This window comes from Cnephaeus nilssonii, assembly GCF_951640355.1.
Source record: "Cnephaeus nilssonii genome assembly, chromosome: 4".
NCBI lineage: Eukaryota > Metazoa > Chordata > Mammalia > Chiroptera > Vespertilionidae > Cnephaeus > Cnephaeus nilssonii.
The window spans coordinates 101,562,900-101,580,111 of NC_137075.1; the positions used below are offsets into that span (position 1 = coordinate 101,562,900).

Consider the following 17,212-nt stretch of genomic DNA (forward strand, 5'->3'; position numbering starts at 1 on the left):
CCAGCCCAATTTGTGTGCCTCCGTATCTCTGCTTTTCCGTGCTTGTGCACGTCCTATCCGGTCTCAGTGCTCTTTTCTCTTTCCTTCTAGTTGTAGAACTTCTACTCAGCCAGCTTTCCCGTGGTTCTGGGTGATAGACGTTTTGTCTTTTAGTTGTAGTTTTGGTGTGGTTGTGAGAGGCAGCACATATAGGTGTATACTTTATGCTGCCATCTTGGTTTCCTCTAAAATGTTTATTTTTAAAAAACGAATTTCACTCAGCAGTTTTCAACTCAATGCCTCCTGTATGCCAGGCACTGTTCTATGTTCTGAGAATTTAATTGTTGGATAAATGAAATTCTGGCTCTCATAGAGCTTACATTGTAGTGTGAGACAATTAGCAAGCAAATAGTAATATAATTTTAAGTGCTGTAAATAAAAATTAGCTGAAGAAAGGGAATAGAGGATTCTGAATGGGATAGAATAGGATAAGATGGTGTTTTTTAAAATAAAGGATGATTAGGAAAAGCCTTTCTGAGGGTATGACATTTGAGCAAAGAAATACCTAAATAAAATGAGAGAGTGAACAATGTGAAGACTTTGTGAAAAGTAGGAATAGCAAGCCCCAAAGTAGGAGCTGGAAATGCTTTTTAAGGAGACAACGCAGGAGTGAAATGAAGACCTGTCTATCTCAACTAGCACCCAATACCCATATAAGGATGTTTATCTCATTAGAAAGAAAGGTAACAGAAAAACTAAAGTTGGATAAACGTTAGGGAATTTTATTTGTGTATTCTGTTAATGATTTTAGATAATATTGTACATCTATTCATTTGTGGGATGAGAGATGCTGGCAAGGTATTACTGCTGACAAGACGATATTCCAGTAACGATTACCACATAGAACATATCCTCTTCCTGTGAGATGTTATTTTTCTTGGCACAGTGAACCCAAAGGATATTTATCTTCTGTTCAGAGAAGATAGATATAAGACAACTGATGAAGAGAATCTTGGTTTCAAGAAGAATCTCTAAAATTCCTAGTTAATAAAATACTTTAATATCTAAGATATCTTATTGAATTACATGACAATACAAATACTATTGAGTGAACACATGGATTCAGACATGTTAAAGATTGGAAAAGAACTGGGATAGCACCTTTGTTCTGCCAGGCACTGTGCAGTAATGCAGAATTATGCCAAAATGGCTTTGTGCCTCAAGGAATAAACAGTCACTTCTTAGACTCTCCATTTATATTTTGCAAATATTGATAGGACATCCTATATAATAAAAGCCTAATATGCTAAATGTCCAGTCGTCTGGTGACTGGTTGACTGTTCAACCAATCAAAGCGTAATATGCTAATGATATGCTAAGGCCACTTAACTGTTCGCTGTGATGTGCACTGACCATCGGGGCAGACGCTTTGACCAGTAGGTTAGCTTGCTGCTGGGGTCCAGCCAATTGGGACTGAGTGCGATGGGCCCAATATGCCCTGGAGCCCTCCTGCAGTCCCTACCCAGCCCCGATTGTGCACCAGTGAGGTCCCTTGGCCTGGCCTGTGCCCTCTCACAATCTGGGATCCCTTGGGGATGTTGGAGAGCCGGTTTCGTCCTGATCCCACAGGCCACTCCCCTTGGGAGGGTGCCAGACGCAGGGCTCACAGCTGGCGAGCACTGCTATGGCAGCATGAGCCTCTCCCAATCAAGACTGATTGGGTGTGAGCCCACAGCAGGCCCAGTGGGGCTGGGATGAGCGGGAGCTGCAGGTGGGAGCTGCAGGAGGCATTGGACTGTGGGTTTCAGCCCAGTCCCCACAGGCCACCCCGAGGGACCCCATCCGTGCACAAATTTGTGAACCGGGCCTCTAGTCTTCTATCTATATAAAAGGCTAAGTGTCCGTCCAACCAGTAGCTATGGCACGCACTGACCACCAGGGGGCAGACGCTCAATGCAGGAGATGCCATGACGCGTACTGGCCATTTAAAAATAAACGGCACCACGAACCTGGTGCCAACAAACCAACACGCGGCTTCCCCCAAGTGGGACACAGGCACCACCACCACCCCGGAGTGACACCCCACTAAATCTCAGCCAATGCTGCCAGACCCCATGGTGCAAAATGTGGCCCACAGCCCAGCCCAACCTGGAAACAGTCGCTGTGGGTGCTGGGTAATGACATCACGTAGCAGTGCCCAGCTTCCTCTCCCTAGCAACTAGCCTCTTTGGAGTTTCTTCAGACCAGGAATACGACTTGCTTGATAGCCAGGTGCGAACATTTTACACTTTAACCAAATGGATGTGATGTGTTTTTCCGTGCCTCATCTCATTTGATTCTCACAGAAGTCCTAGAGTAGGTAGATAGGAGACTCAGTGGAATTCTATTTTCTTTTCATTAGCCGAAAAACGGAGATTTAGAAAATTTAGAAACTTGACCCGGCTGAAAAGAAGTAAGGAATGGTGGACCTTGAAAATGACTTCAGGTTTTCTCACTGCGCAGAATCTAGTGAAACACTGCTGCAGTTAAATATTTTACTCTTTGTTCTCCCTGCATGATCTATAGTAATAATCTGTTTTGTGTTGATATTTACTGTGTTGCTGACAATTACCTGAAAGAGAAGTTGGGGTGCTTCACTGGGCTGGAAAAAGTTTAGCTAAATCAGAAAGCAGGTCTAATTAAGCAAGTTTATTCTATATATATAAAAGGCTAAGTTGACTTGCACATGCATGATACATATAAAGCTCTTGCTGGCGCCAATTGCACGCGTGTGTTTCCATCTGTCATTGTCGATTGTGCATTTGGTTGACACTTCTATTATAGAGAAAGGGTGAATAGCGATATTAAAATATATTTTCTATTTAATTTCCTTTCAATGTGCATGAATCCATGCACTGGGACACTAGTTTGTAAATAATATCCTCAATCAGAAGTAGATGAATTATATTGAGAAAATGCTGTGTTATAATACATATCTCTCTGGAAATGAAAATATTAGTATTAGGAAACTTGTTTTTATACTTCATCCTTTATGTATGCTGTATTTGCATTATTTCTTCCTTGCTATGTCTTTCTGAGACATCAAACACATTATCTTTATTACTAGAGGCCCGGTGCACGAAATTCGTGCACAGGGGAGGGAGTTGTGTCCCTCAGCCCAGCCTGCACCCTCTCCAATCTGGGACCCCTCGAGGGATGTCCGACTGCCCGTTTTGGCCCAATCCTACCTGGATCGGGCCTAAACGGGCAGTCGGACATCCCTCTCACAATCCAGGACTGCTGGCTCCCAACTGCTCGCCTGCCTGCCTTCCTGATTGCCCCTAACCACTTCTGCCTGCCAGCCTGATCACCCCCTAACCACTCCCTTGCCAGCCTGATTGATGCCTAACTGCTCCCTTGCCAGCCTGTTTGCCCCTAACAGCCCTCCCCTGCAGGCCTGTTTGCCCCTAACAGCCCTCCCCTGCAGGTCTGGTCACCCCTAATTGCCCTCCCCTGCTGGCCATCTTGTGGCGCCATCTTGTGTCCACATGGGGGCAGTCATCTTTGACCACATGGGAGCAGCCATCTTGTGTGTTGGAGTGATGGTCGATTTGCATATTATTCTTTTATTAGATAGGATAGAGGCCTGGTGCACTGGTGGGGGCCGGCTGGTTTGCCCTGAAGGGTGTCCCAGATCAGGGTGGGGATTCCCTTGCGGTGTGGGGCAGCCTGGGCGAGAGGCCTGTGGTGGTTTGCAGGCTGGCCACACCCCCTGGCGACCGAAGCAGAGGCCTTGGTATCTGGGATTTATTTATCTTCTATAATTGAATCTTTGTAGCCTTGAGCGGAGCCAAGCCTCCTGCTCGCTCCATGCCGCAACCATTTTTGTTGGGATTTATTTACCTTCTAAAATTGAAACTTTGTAGCCTTAAACGGAGGCCAAGGCAGGCCAGGGTGTGCGGAAAGCTTGGCTTCCTCCATTGCCGGGGAAACCCAAGCCTCCTGCTCGCTCCATGGCCACAGCCGTCTTGGTTGGGTTAATTTGCATACTTGCTCCTGATTGGCTGGTGGGTGTGGTTTGTGAGTATAGCAGAGGTACGGTCAATTTGCATATTACTCTTTTATTATATAGGATTCCCAGCTAACCCACAGATTGCATCCCATTTTTCTTGTTGGTTCACAGCATTGCTATCCACCCAGTCATGCAAGGTAGACATATCATACCCTTCTCCCTCTCCATCATCCCCTCACTAATTTGTTGAACATTTACTAGGTATTCTATGATAAAGACTTCATATGGATTATCTTAATTTTTTATTTTAGATATCCTCAACACATGCAAAATGGTGTCAAGAGATGTGGACTTACATTGCATAAATAAGTGGTTGTCTTTATGAAGACTGCCTTAGATAAGGATACCGTTGAGTGTTTGTATTCATGGTTCTGTTTTGTTCTTTTATTTTTCTCTTCTCCAAGTGCAGCCATAGTCTCAGCCTTAATATCAGGTTTACTCAGCATGTTTTCTTATCTCTCCAACTCTGCCTATAGAACCCTCAAAAACTCAACAAGAAATATGCCCTTACATATTTTTTTTTAACATTTGCTAAACAGGTTTGTGTCATAAAATGTAAATTTTTTGGTTTTGAATGAAGTTTATGAGAAATTTCATGTTTTTTCTTTTAAATACAGTTTCTTTGAAAATTCTTTCAGCTCTGTTTGTCTCTGCAAATCCTCTGTAAATGCTAATCTAGACTCAGATTTCTTATTGCCTTCTCTAAAACATCCAGAGTTACTTTTCTATACACCACTAAGCCAACAGTAGAAACAGTTGTCACAATTAGAACAACGATTGCATTTATTCATTCAAATATTGTGTGCCTGGCTTAAAGGTAGTCTTTCTATCATAAACCAAATGGCACCATTACCTTTAAGATAGCCGATTAGGCAGTTTCTACAATCTTTCTTGGAGAGCCTCATAGTCATTTCTACCTTCTGCTTGTAGGCCCTTTTTCCTAGCTGTTGGAAAAAAAAAACATTGGCCCTTTTAGAGCTGCCTCAGTTGGGGTCGGGGGGATCTAGATGCTAGGAGAAAACAACAAACATTTTGGTGTTAGGTATGGTAGGGCCAAGCAGCTCCTATTTTGGCTGCTGTGTTTGTCAATTCTCTGGCCCAGGCATCCTTCCTCATCAGGTTTTAGTTAGCACTGCCAAAGGCTCAGGCAAGGGGGATAAGCATGGCCTGGGGCTGAGAGTCAGACTTCAGGACCTTTTCAGCCCTCTGTTTCCATTTTTTCCACCTGTTACTTCAGGAGGATCTTCTTCTGAGGTTTTAAGTTTGGACAAAGCATTTTGAGTATGAGCTCTAGGTAAAAGTGTCAGAGTAAGAGGTCCATTCAGGTCTCTCTAGTGTAACTGCATAGGTTCTTTTTCCTATCACTTTCCAGTAATTGGTCCTCAGCTTTAAGTGTCTAGAAACTGAATTTTTCAGAATACCTGAACATCTCTAATATGTATTTCATCCAGGCCAGGTAAGACCTGACACAATACCAGGTCCCTCATGAAAACTCTTCTCTTGTGATGAGCTACTTTTGCTTTCCAGTGTCCAGTTTATTTTTATTACCTTACTAGAGGCCCGGTGCATGAAAATTCATGCACTAGAGGGGGGTTCCTCAGGTGCAGGAGGCGACAATCCATCACACCTCTGCTGCTGCCACTGCCGGCAGCACAAGCCACGACCAGCCCTGGTTACCTGAGCCTCAGGCATCCCTGGGCAGCCGCCATTCAAGGCTTGCCTGCGCCTTGGGCTGGCCCTGGGTAGCTGGGGGACTGAGGAGACTGGGGGACTCCGGAGGCAGGTGCGTGGGGCGGGCCCGGCCTTGCCTCATGCCTGCCGCCCCGGCAGGGCCGAGGGGACTGGGTGCCACCATCCTGTAGCTGTGGGCGCCGCCATCTTTGAGGGTGTGGCAGTCAATTAGCATATTCCCTCTTTATTGGCTGTGGGCACTGCCATCTTTGAGGGCAGGGCAGTCAATTAGCATATTCCCTCCTTATTGGCTGTGGGCGCCATCATCTTTGCGATGGTGTGAGGGTCAATTAGCATATCCCCTCCTTATTAGATAGGACTAGAAGCACGATGCACAAAATTCATGCAAGGGGCTCGGCCCTCGCAATCTCTGCTGGCCCTCACAGCCCCTCACAGCCCTGGCCGGCCCTCATAGCCCCAGCTGCCTTGGCCGGCCCTTGCAGTCCCGGCTTTGTCTGGAAGGTTGTTCTGCTGTTTGGTCTAATTAGCATATTAGTTCTTTATTATATCGGATTTAACTCTTAAAACAACTTTGCAAAGTAGTTGATATTATTCTCATTTTAAAGATATGGAAAGTCAGATGCTTATTAACACTTTTCTGGACCATAGTAAGAATCTTCGAAAAGGTCTTGCATCAAATATCTTCTGCCTTGAGGACATTTAGTAATCTTTCTAAAACACAAATATAATGATGCTTCTCTACTGTTCTATGTTTTGCTCCAGTAGTTCCTCCATGTGTTCTTTTTTTATTGAATTTATTGGGATGACATTAATAAAATTATATAGGTTTCAAGTGTACAATTCTATAATACATCATCTATGTATTGTATTGTGTGTTCACTCCATTGTGTTCTGAATAAAGGCCCAACACCTTAGGATAAGATTTGAGGCTTTTTGACCCAACTCCTCCTCATACATTCAACATAAAAACTCTTCAGGCCTTAGACACATTATTTATCGACATTCATGATAATAGCTAACATTTATTTACTCAAATAATTGTGTATCTACTTTGTGTTCTGTGGTGATGGTGAGGATTCTAAGGTAAATAGGCTGAGTACCTACCCTTGGGAAATATAAGTAATTATGCTGCAATATTAATAGGTAATAAAGTTATAGGGTTATGAGAACTGGGAGTGGGGTTCTGACTAGGACAGGAGTTATTCCTATTCATACTGTTTCTAATACCTTAAATGACCTTTCTTTTTTATTTAATGCACTCCTATTCTTGAAGGTCTGGCTCTAAACTAGGAAGCCAGAACAGTAGTCTTTTTCTTAATTTCATAAGAGATGCTATTCAGGATATAATCACTGCTGTATCCCAAGGCCTGTGTAAGTGTCTAGCAGATGGTAAATGCTCAGAATTGGATGGATGATTGAGTGGGTGGAGAGGTGGACTGTAATGTATAAAAAAGTGTCATCCTGCCATCAAGGAACATATAGTCTAGCTGTAAATATTCAGAAAGGCACTTTTGCTTTGATTTCATGAGCTATCCTTTCAGTTAAGTCATTTTTGCTTACCATGAAAGATCCTTTGTAAGTAACAAAAGTCACACTGTCAGGTGTGTACTCATTTCTCATTTTTGGAATGGAACTATGTTTGCCTGCTCTGGAAATTTTTTCTTAAAACATTTAGGAGGGAAAAAATGGCAAAGATAATATTAGTTCATCAGAGCCTGAAAGCCAAGCCTGGTTTTGCGATTTACCAGCTCTGTGACCTTGGTTAAGTAACTAAGCCTTTCATGCTTCACTTTCCTAACTTCCTAGTCTCTCCTTGTGTAAAGTGGGGATAAGCCCTAACTGGGTAGCTTAGTTGGTTAGTGCATTGTTCCAATATGCCAAAGTTGAGGATTTGATCCCTGGTCAGGGCACATAAAAGAATCGACCAATGAATGCATAAGTAAGTGGAGCAATAAATCAATGTCTGTTTCTGTCTCTCTTAAATCAATGAATTTAAAAAAAGACTTTCTTCAAAGAAGTAAAGTGGGGATGATAATACAGCTATACCTCACATTATTGAGAAAATTAAAGGAGTTAATTCATGTAAACAAATTGCTTAAGAATGACTGGCTCAGAGTACTCAATAACTGATGGGTGTTATAATAATGATTGTGATCACAGTATACATGTATCTAAATTTTTATTTCTATGAGAAGCTAATAGACATTTAAGTGCTAGCTATAAGCTTTATATATCAAATTCAAACATTTATATATAAGCTGAAACAATTTTGATAATTCTGGAATCTGGAGGTTTGAGGGCTCAGTATACTATTCTCTTTTGTGTATTTTTGAAAATTTTTATGATACAATTTATTTTAAATACTAGAGGCCTGGTGCATGAAATTCATGCGGGGGGGCGGAAGGGGGTCTGCTCAGCCCAGCCTGCACCCTCTCTAATCCGGGACCCCTCGGGGGATATCCAACTGCCGGTTTAGGCCCGATCCCGGGGATCAGGTCTAAACTGGCAGTCAGACATCCCTCTCACAATCCGGGACTGCTGGCTCTTAACTGCTCACCTGCCTGCCTGCCTGATTGCCCCTAACTGTCCCCCCCCGCCCCCCCCCCCCCCCCGCCAGCCTGATCACACCTAACCACCTCTGCCTACTGGCCTGATAGCCCCTAACTGCCCCCCCCCTTCTGGCCTGGTTGTCCCCAACTGCCCCCCCCAGCTTGGTCACCCCACCTGCCACCCCCCACCCCACCAGCATGGTCGCCCCAAACAGCCCCCCTGCTGGCCTGGTTCCCCCACGCAGCCTGCTGTTCAGTCGTTTGGTCATCCCTCACTCCCCTGCCAGCCTGGTCTCCCCACGCAGCCTGCTGTTCAGTCGTTTGGTTGTCCCTCACTAAACCCCTGCCGGCCTAGTCACCCCCTGCAGCCTGCTGTTCAGTCATTTGGTCATCCATCACTAACCCCCCTGTCAGACTGGTTGCCCCACATAGCCTGCTGTTTAGTCGTTTGGTCATCCCTCACTAACCCTCTTGCTGCCCTTGTCGCCCCTGCTGTTCCGTCTTAACTGTGACAATTTGCATATTCCTCTATTATTAGTATAGATGTTTATATTGACTTTAGAGAGAGAGAAGGGAGAAGGGTAGAGAGATAAAACATCTATGAGAGACATCGATCGGCTGCCTCCTGCATGCCCCCTACTGGAGATTGAGCCCACAGTCTGGGCATGTGCCCTGATCAGAACCAAATTGGGGACCTCCTGGCTCATGGGTTGATGCTCAACTACTGAGCAACACTGGCCAGGCTCATGATACAAGTTAAAATCAGAAATTTGGGGCAGTGATGCTGAATACTTTCTTTTGGAGATTTATAGTGACCTTAGCACTTGAAAGATGATGCTAAACTGTCCTGAAGTAAAGAAACCTATTAAGCTCTAATTAATCCTGCATTTTTCAAATTTGGGAGAGACTCTGTTTTTTTTCAATTTTTTAATTAAGGTATTATATGTGTACATATCTTACCATTGCCCCCCCCCACCCCACTCCCATATATGCCCTCACCCCCCAGAGTTTTGCATCCATTGGTTATGCTTATATGCATGCATACAAGTCCTTTGATTGATCTCTTATCTCCCTAACCTTCCCCCTGTAATTTGACAGTCTGTTTGATGCTTTACTGTCTCTGTATCAAGGGAGAGACTCTTTGGAAATGCTGGTCTAGGGTTTCTTTTTGAGGGGAGAGGTTGCTTTTTGCTTTTTAGAAAATTCTCATAGGATTGTTAATTCTCTCTGTTGCATTTATGATACCTTCCCTACCCCCCTTCAGTTAGGTCAGCTACAATCACTTATTTTAAGCCAGTTATATCAGCGGTCACCAACCTTTCGGACCTCGCGGACCACTGGTTGGCGACCGCTGAATTAGATCATCCTGATTGAGATTGACCATGTCAGCTGTTAACGGAGGGAGTGCTCCCAGAATGATGAATCTAGAAAAGGATTTACTAGCTTTCTAGGGCCATTGCATCCTGTGGGCCTTTCCTATTCCCATAGGCCCTTTTCCCCTTTCCTTTTCTGTCATATCACCCAAATATTGCATTTCTTATACTGCCTCATGTGGAAGACAGACAAAGCTTGCCTGGAATGAAAACATCCCTGGGGAGATTAGACTGTGACTAACTCTTATTTCCAGCATGTAAAGGCAGCAGATTAGATTAAGAAATAAATAACATAATACTGTGCTCCATTTGGCATAGGGTTTTGGTTGCCTAAAAAATAAAATGAATTTGTTCCTGAGAATTTTGAGAAATACAGCTTTAGTACTAGAACTGCACAGTCAGTGTTACCAGGATTTGAAACTAGGGACAGAGGGTATCTTAATGGTTATATCTGATCCAGAAAAATCCCTCTCACCAGTTTTTCCAAGGCCTTTGTGGGGTTTTTGTTTGTTTTTTATATTTTTATTGATTTCAGAGAGGAAAGGAGAGGGAAAGATAGAAATATCAACAATGAGAGAGAATCATTGATCGGCTGCCTCTTGCATGCCCCCTACTGGGGATCAAGCCCGCAACCTGGGGCATGTGCCCTTGACCGGACTCAAACCTGGGACCTTTCAGTCCGCAGGCTGACACTCTATCCACTGAGCCAAATCGGCTAGGGCAGTGGTCGGCAAACTCATTAGTCAACAGAGCCAAATATCAACAGTACAATGATTGAATTTTCTTTTGAGAGCCAAATTTTTTAACTTAAACTATATAGGTAGGTACATTGTTATTAACTTAATTAGGGTACTCCTAAGCTGGCCTTTGCTAAAAACTCAAGGGGCCAAAGAGCCGCATGTGGCTCGCGAGCCGCAGTTTGCCGACCACTGGGCTAGGGCAAGGCCTTTGTTTATTTTGGTATTAGAGCTCCATTAGGAGATGTGAATGTCACCCAGATCACTTCAGCTGAAGGAGATTCCCATTGACTGGGAGCTACCAAGAAGAGATTCTGTCCCTGAGTCCCAGAGACACTTTCATTTCAAGCCACCCCTCCATGATGAGACCCCAGCTGTCCCTGTGGTGCTCAATATGGTGGCAAATAGCCAAAGCATTCTTGTCTCAGCTTGTGACTTCCTAATGCTTGCTGGCTGCTTTGTATCTCCAGTGGGACTTATGATGTCTTACAACCTTTATATGGTTGCTTTAGATTCTCTAAGTCATAAAATTGAGTGCTTTTTTGAAGGCCTTTGTGATGAGATTTAAATCTCAAATGGACCAATTTGAAAGTGTTTTGTGTTGCTACAATACTTACAAAATTCTCAGATAAAACTAATTCTCTAGCGTGTGTGTGTGTGTGTGTGTGTGTGTGTGTGTGTGTGTGTAAGTAATGTGATAAGGTGAGAGTGAGAACTGATATCACCCTTCTAAGTATTTGTAAATTGATTGGGTGTTAGATTATAATAACTTGTGACTGTTTATAAAGATTTAAAAAATTTTTTTTTTCTGGTCTGAATACTTTTACCTGTCTTTTCCCCCTGTGATTTGAATTGCTCTTTCTATAACTATATATTTACATTAGTCTGATATGTTGCTTTTTACTATCATAGAAAGTATATAATTGGTAGATTTTATGGCTTAAATTGCAGCTAACACTGATTCATAATTCAAGGTTAACTGTTTACATCTTCTGAAATTTTTACATGTGAAGTTGACAGCATGTCATTATTTGTAAATAAAAGCAGTTTTCAATTGCTTGCTTTTTTTTACTATTCAATTTGAGATACATTTGAAAATATGAATAAAATTATTTTTGTTTCATATCAAGAAATGGATGAAAAGAGACTGCTGGATCCAGGGTTGAAAGTTCATAAAGGCCTCTGGGATTATACTCTGAAGAGCCAGCAGATGGAATGCCTGAGTGACTGAAGAAAATGGGTGCTAATGCATCTAACTATCCTCATTCATGTTCCCCGAGGGTAGGGGGAAATTCTCAAGCCCAACAGACTTTTATAGGTAACTGTTTCATTTTTCTAATTCATTTTATTTTGTGAATATAAATAGAATTGTGTTTTTGGTGGTCTTTTTCGATGAAAACATAATTGAGCTGTGAAAAAGTTATAGATAATTTTTCAGCATCCAGGATTTCCCCCCAACAAATGTATATATGCTCTTTTGTTCTATTCCTTATTTAATATGAAAACAAGTTATTTGAACTTTTTATCTTTATAAAAACAAAATCGGTGTGTTTTTTTCATGGTTTAGGAATGTCTAAAAATTTTTAGCATGAAATATGTGTTAAAGTGAATGTTGAAAATGAATGTTTAAGAAAGAAACACGTTTTCATTTGTTTAATTTCCTTCTTAGGGACATCATCCTATTCTCAGCAAGGCTATGGTTGTGAATCAAAATTATATAGCCTTGACCATGGCCATGAGAAACCACAAGACAAAAAAAAGAGAACCTCTGGCCTTGCCACCCTCAAAAAGAAGTTTATTAAGCGTCGAAAATCGAATAGGTCTGCTGATCATGCCAAGCAGATGCGAGAACTCCTCTCTGGTTGGGATGTTAGAGATGTCAACGCATTAGTGGAGGAATACGAGGGAACTTCAGCCTTAAAGGAACTTTCTCTACAAGCCAGTGTGGCTAGACCAGAAGCCCGGACATTGCAGAAGGATATGGCCGATCTTTATGAGTATAAGTATTGTACTGATGTAGACTTAATATTTCAAGAAACTTGTTTTCCTGTTCATCGTGCCATTTTGGCAGCAAGGTGTCCATTTTTTAAAACACTGCTTTCTTCCTCACCTGAGTATGGGGCAGAGATCATAATGGACATCAATACAGCTGGTATAGATATGCCTATGTTTTCTGCTTTGTTACACTACCTTTATACTGGAGAGTTTGGAATGGAAGACTCAAGGTTTCAAAATGTCGATATCCTCGTTCAGCTTAGTGAAGAATTTGGAACACCAAATTCCCTTGATGTAGATATGCGTGGACTTTTTGATTACATGTGTTATTACGATGTCGTCCTTAGTTTTTCTTCAGACTCTGAACTGGTTGAAGCTTTTGGTGGAAATCAGAACTGTTTAGATGAAGAGCACAAAGCTCACAAAGCTGTTATTTCGGCACGGTCCCCATTTTTTCGAAATTTATTACAAAGGAGGATACGGACTGGTGAAGAAATCACAGACCGAACTTTGAGGACTCCCACAAGAATTATATTAGATGAGTCCATTATACCAAAAAAATATGCAAAAGTTATATTACACTGTATGTATACCGATGTGGTGGACCTCTCCGTTTTGCACTGTAGCCCCTCTGTGGGGAGTCTCAGTGAAGTTCAGGCTCTCGTCGCAGGGAAACCAAACATGACCAGGGCAGAAGAAGCCATGGAACTTTACCACATAGCACTGTTCTTGGAATTTAACATGCTTGCACAAGGTATGAAATTCTAATATTCAATGTTTCTTTTTAAAATTACACGTTTGTCTTCCAGATTGAAAACACAACCAGTACACTCCATGAAAACACAAGCATTACATTCCATGATTTCAGTGTTTGGGATGTGAAAGGGTCAGTTTATTTTGAAAGTGTAGTTACGACATCTGAGACAGAATTTACGGTTAGTATTAATATGGCACTTCATTTAGCATTAAAACCAAGCATTAAACACTAGTGATTAAGAGCAATAGATGAGACTGAAGGCTCTTTCTTTCCTAATGTTAGACTATAGGTAAGGGAATATGTAATTACCCAGTTACTACCCACCTACACCCTGTCTGCACTCAAGCTTTGAACTAGCCCTATTTCCCAGATTTCAAGATTATACTTGATCTTGGACTTCCTGGATAACTTAGATTCACTCAATGCTTTATTGATGTTGATGTGTTTAGAATAAGAACGAAAGTTCATAGTAACAATGAAAATAGTCACATTTGGAAACAAATTTACTTGAATCTGATTTAAATTTTAAGATATTCTGTATTTTTTCGAGCTCAGCTTGCACATCAAGCAATAACCTGAGGCGTGTAAGGGGTGTCAGGCGCGGTTAGTGTTAGACTCATGTACCTTCATTTAATTCAAACTAAAATTTTTAAGTTAGGGCAGCGCTTGTTGTTGTTGTTATAGCCAAATTAACATGGAAGTTATATTAGAATAACATTTCAAAACTGAAAAGGGACCACCCTCCACAGTAGAGCAAAGGGTAATTGCTGTCTTAACAGAGTGCATTCTTAGTTTTCTGTGGCCATATATTAAAAGAAAAGTTACAAGACATGAAATTACTCGAGAAGTTTAGCTAATGAGTATTTGCTAAAAGAGCATTAGAAGTTGCCAATTAGAAGAGAATGTTAACGGTTTGAGTAAAAGACAAATTTAGAAAGGAAAGCTAAGCCCATTTTCCTAACTTGAAAATAATGTGTATTGTATGGCTAAACCAACAAATTAATAGGACTTTGAAAAATAAAAAATAAAATGAAAGCCCCTGTTAAGTAACAATGTCAGGAGAAAAAAAGATAACAATGTCAGGAATAAAATGAGAGGAATTATATAGAAGGAAACATTGATAAATACAAGTGAAAAAGTTGAGATTTCTTACATAAAAGAATTTCTTAAATTTTTATTTTACCATTATCTTTTTAGTACCAGTACTAATTTTGTTTACACAGTCAAAATGTCATTAAAATATTTTTCTATTAATCATTATACTAATATTAGTAGACTGTTTAGATATAGTAGACTGTTTAAATGTCAGACTATAGGAAAATACATTATCAAAAATAACCTAGCCCTGGCTGGCATGGTTCAGTGATTAGAGTGTCAGTTTGCACACTGGAGGGTCACAGGTTCGATTTCCAGTCAAGGGCATGTTCCTGGGTTGCAGGTTCGATCACCGCCCCCAGGTGGGGGGTGAGTATGGGAGGCTGCCATTCAATGTGTCTCTCTCATATCAGAGTTTCTCTCCTTTCTCTCTCTCTGTTTCTCTCTCTACCTCCCTCACCCCTCCTTGCTCCCTCTCCTTCCCTTCCTCCCTCCTTTGCACTCTTTCTAAAAATCAATAGAAAAATATCTTCACTTCTTGGGCGAGGATTAAAATAAATCTGTATATATAAAAGCCTAAGCGATGTTATAACCAGTCAACCGGTCGCTATGACGGGCACTGACCACCAGGGGGCAGATGCTCAATGCAGGAGCTGCCCCCCTAGTGGTCAGTGTGCTCCCACAGGCAACCTCCTGCCTCCAGCCAACCTCCCATGGTCCTTCCCCCTGGCTGGCCTCGATCGGTCCTGATTGCTGGCCAGGCCGAGGGACCCCACCCATGCACGAATTTATGCACTGGGCCTCTAGTAAATAAATAACCTAGCAGCTTGACCTTTTATTCTATAAAAACAAATTTGTCAGAAAATTTTGAAGGTTGCAACATTACCAAAAAGGTATAATAATCTCTCCCTTCTCGAATTGGTTTTATATTTGACATGTTTAAAAAATAAGAACTTATTGTATATACTTTACTGTTTTAAAAAATAGGAAAGCATTCCTTAATACAGATATTTGTTATTTTAATTTTTAAATGAAAGGTAAAATTATGAGCCAACTCTTACATCTTTGGTAATATTTGATCTAGAGATCTTTTATATTGAGATAATTTTTGTTTTTATTCCTCACCTGAGGATATTTTTTCCATTGATTTTTAGAGAGAGTGGAAGGGAGGGGGGTGAGAGAGAGAGAAACATCGATGTGAGAAAGTCATATCAATTGGTTGTCTCCTGCACGTACCCCACCAGGGCCAGGGATCAAACCTGCAACACAGGTATGTGCCCTTGATTGGGGATCAAACCCGAGACCCTTTGGTCCAAGGGATGACATTCCAACCATTTAGCTATACCGGCCAGGGCATGAGATTAATTTCTTAAATATTTAGCTAGAAACTATTATTTTTGTATATTTATGATATAAAACATTCCTTTTATTTCCTTAATCTTGGTTACTTAAAATCCCTTAAATTTGGCTGTATATGGCTCCCTGTTTACTTTCATTATTCAAAATACAGAGTTTTGGTTACTTAGCCTTTTGTTTTTTACGCTCAGTGTATCCTTATCTATTCTCCATACCCATGGTACTATTCATGTTAAGGTTTATAACAGACCATACTTTCAACATAATTTTTACCTCATTCCCATGGGAAGGAGAATATTTGGTCACTTGAAAAGGGATTTTATACCATAAAACTTAAAAGCTCAGGTGCTTGAACTAGACAAACTGGATTTCAATACTTCAGTACCATGTTTTAACTTGTATAATACTCTGAGGCATCTATTATGTGTAATTAATTGGCTTCTCTTCCATGCATCCAGCATGATACTACTTATGTACCCTTTTGGGGATAATTAAGAAAATAGTTACCAAAATCATTTTTTTGTGATTCAGACAGTCTCCCAGTTAAGAAAGGCTATAAGACTAGCCTGTTGGGCACTTTGAGGGTATCACCATATTCTCATCTTTGCATTCCCAATACTTGGCACATAGTAGGCACTTAGTAAGTGGTTTGAATGAATTAATGAAAGTTAACCCTTTGCACTCGCTTGCTTTTTTCTCGATTCCTTTATTCTAATGCTAACCGTGTCGAGTCACACTCGACATTCGCGTGCAAAAGGTTAAAGCCCAGTTTTAAAAGGAAGACAAATTCTGTCAAGGGAGGCTGGGACCTGAAATCTAGATATGCCCTTCAAGATAGAGAGGTGATTTAATAGTTTCAAGAGCATCATAAAAAAGCATTATAGGCAAACAGCAGAGTGGTTTGGCAAGTGGATAAAAAGGAGGATTTCTGGCCTACACCAAAAACGCATTTTATTCAGACAAGTAGACAGTCACTATTAGGGAGGTTATTTAACAGATAATGGGGCTGGCATTTTCAGACTAGGTTTAACTTCATTTGATTTCCTACATAACAGATGGTATATACATTTATTTCTTTTTCCTCCAAAGCCCTAATATTATAGTACACGAATAAAAGAAGTATAAACCCTTAAGGACGAAGATACCTGAGAAGAATACAATAGTGGAAAAAGGGGTATTGAAATTTTGGGAAGCTGGAAAGCAGATAAAGAACTAATTACTGGCTTAACAAAGAAGAGAGGTCTATAACTCTATAGCCTTAAGTCACCTTTATGTATGGTGTTAGAAAGGGATGGGGTTTTGTTTTACTCTATAATGATGTGGTTTCTGAGCACCCCTCTATTAAACAATCTATTCCCCCCCCCCTAATTTGTACCACCTTTTATTAAGTTCATATATATATATATATATAAACATATATATATATATGTTTTAGAGGCCCGGTGCACAAAATTCGTGTATTTGGGGGAGGGGGATCCCTCAGCCCAGCCTGCGCCCTCTCGCAGCCCGGGAGCCCTTGAGGGATGTCCGACCGCTGGCTTAGGCCTACTCCCTGCGGGCCTAAGCCATCAGTCGGACATCCTTAGTGCTGCCGCGGAGGCGGGAGCGTCTGCCCCCTGGTGGTCAGT

The 17,212-nt window shown here is 41.5% G+C and overlaps 1 protein-coding gene across 5 annotated transcripts in view; it reads left to right on the forward strand.

Moving 5' to 3' along the window:
- BTBD7 (BTB domain containing 7) overlaps positions 1-17,212 on the forward strand; it is an 83,721-nt gene that overhangs the window by 15,247 nt on the left and 51,262 nt on the right. For all 5 annotated transcript variants that reach the window (XR_013813419.1, XM_079768876.1, XM_079768873.1 and 2 more), the window contains exons 2-3: positions 11,512-11,699; positions 12,051-13,130. Coding sequence is in view for 4 of the 5 variants with exons in the window: in XM_079768876.1 (XP_079625002.1) it covers positions 11,618-11,699; positions 12,051-13,130 (1,162 nt within the window). In the remaining variant the exon portion in view is untranslated. The remainder of the gene's footprint in view (positions 1-11,511; positions 11,700-12,050; positions 13,131-17,212) is intronic.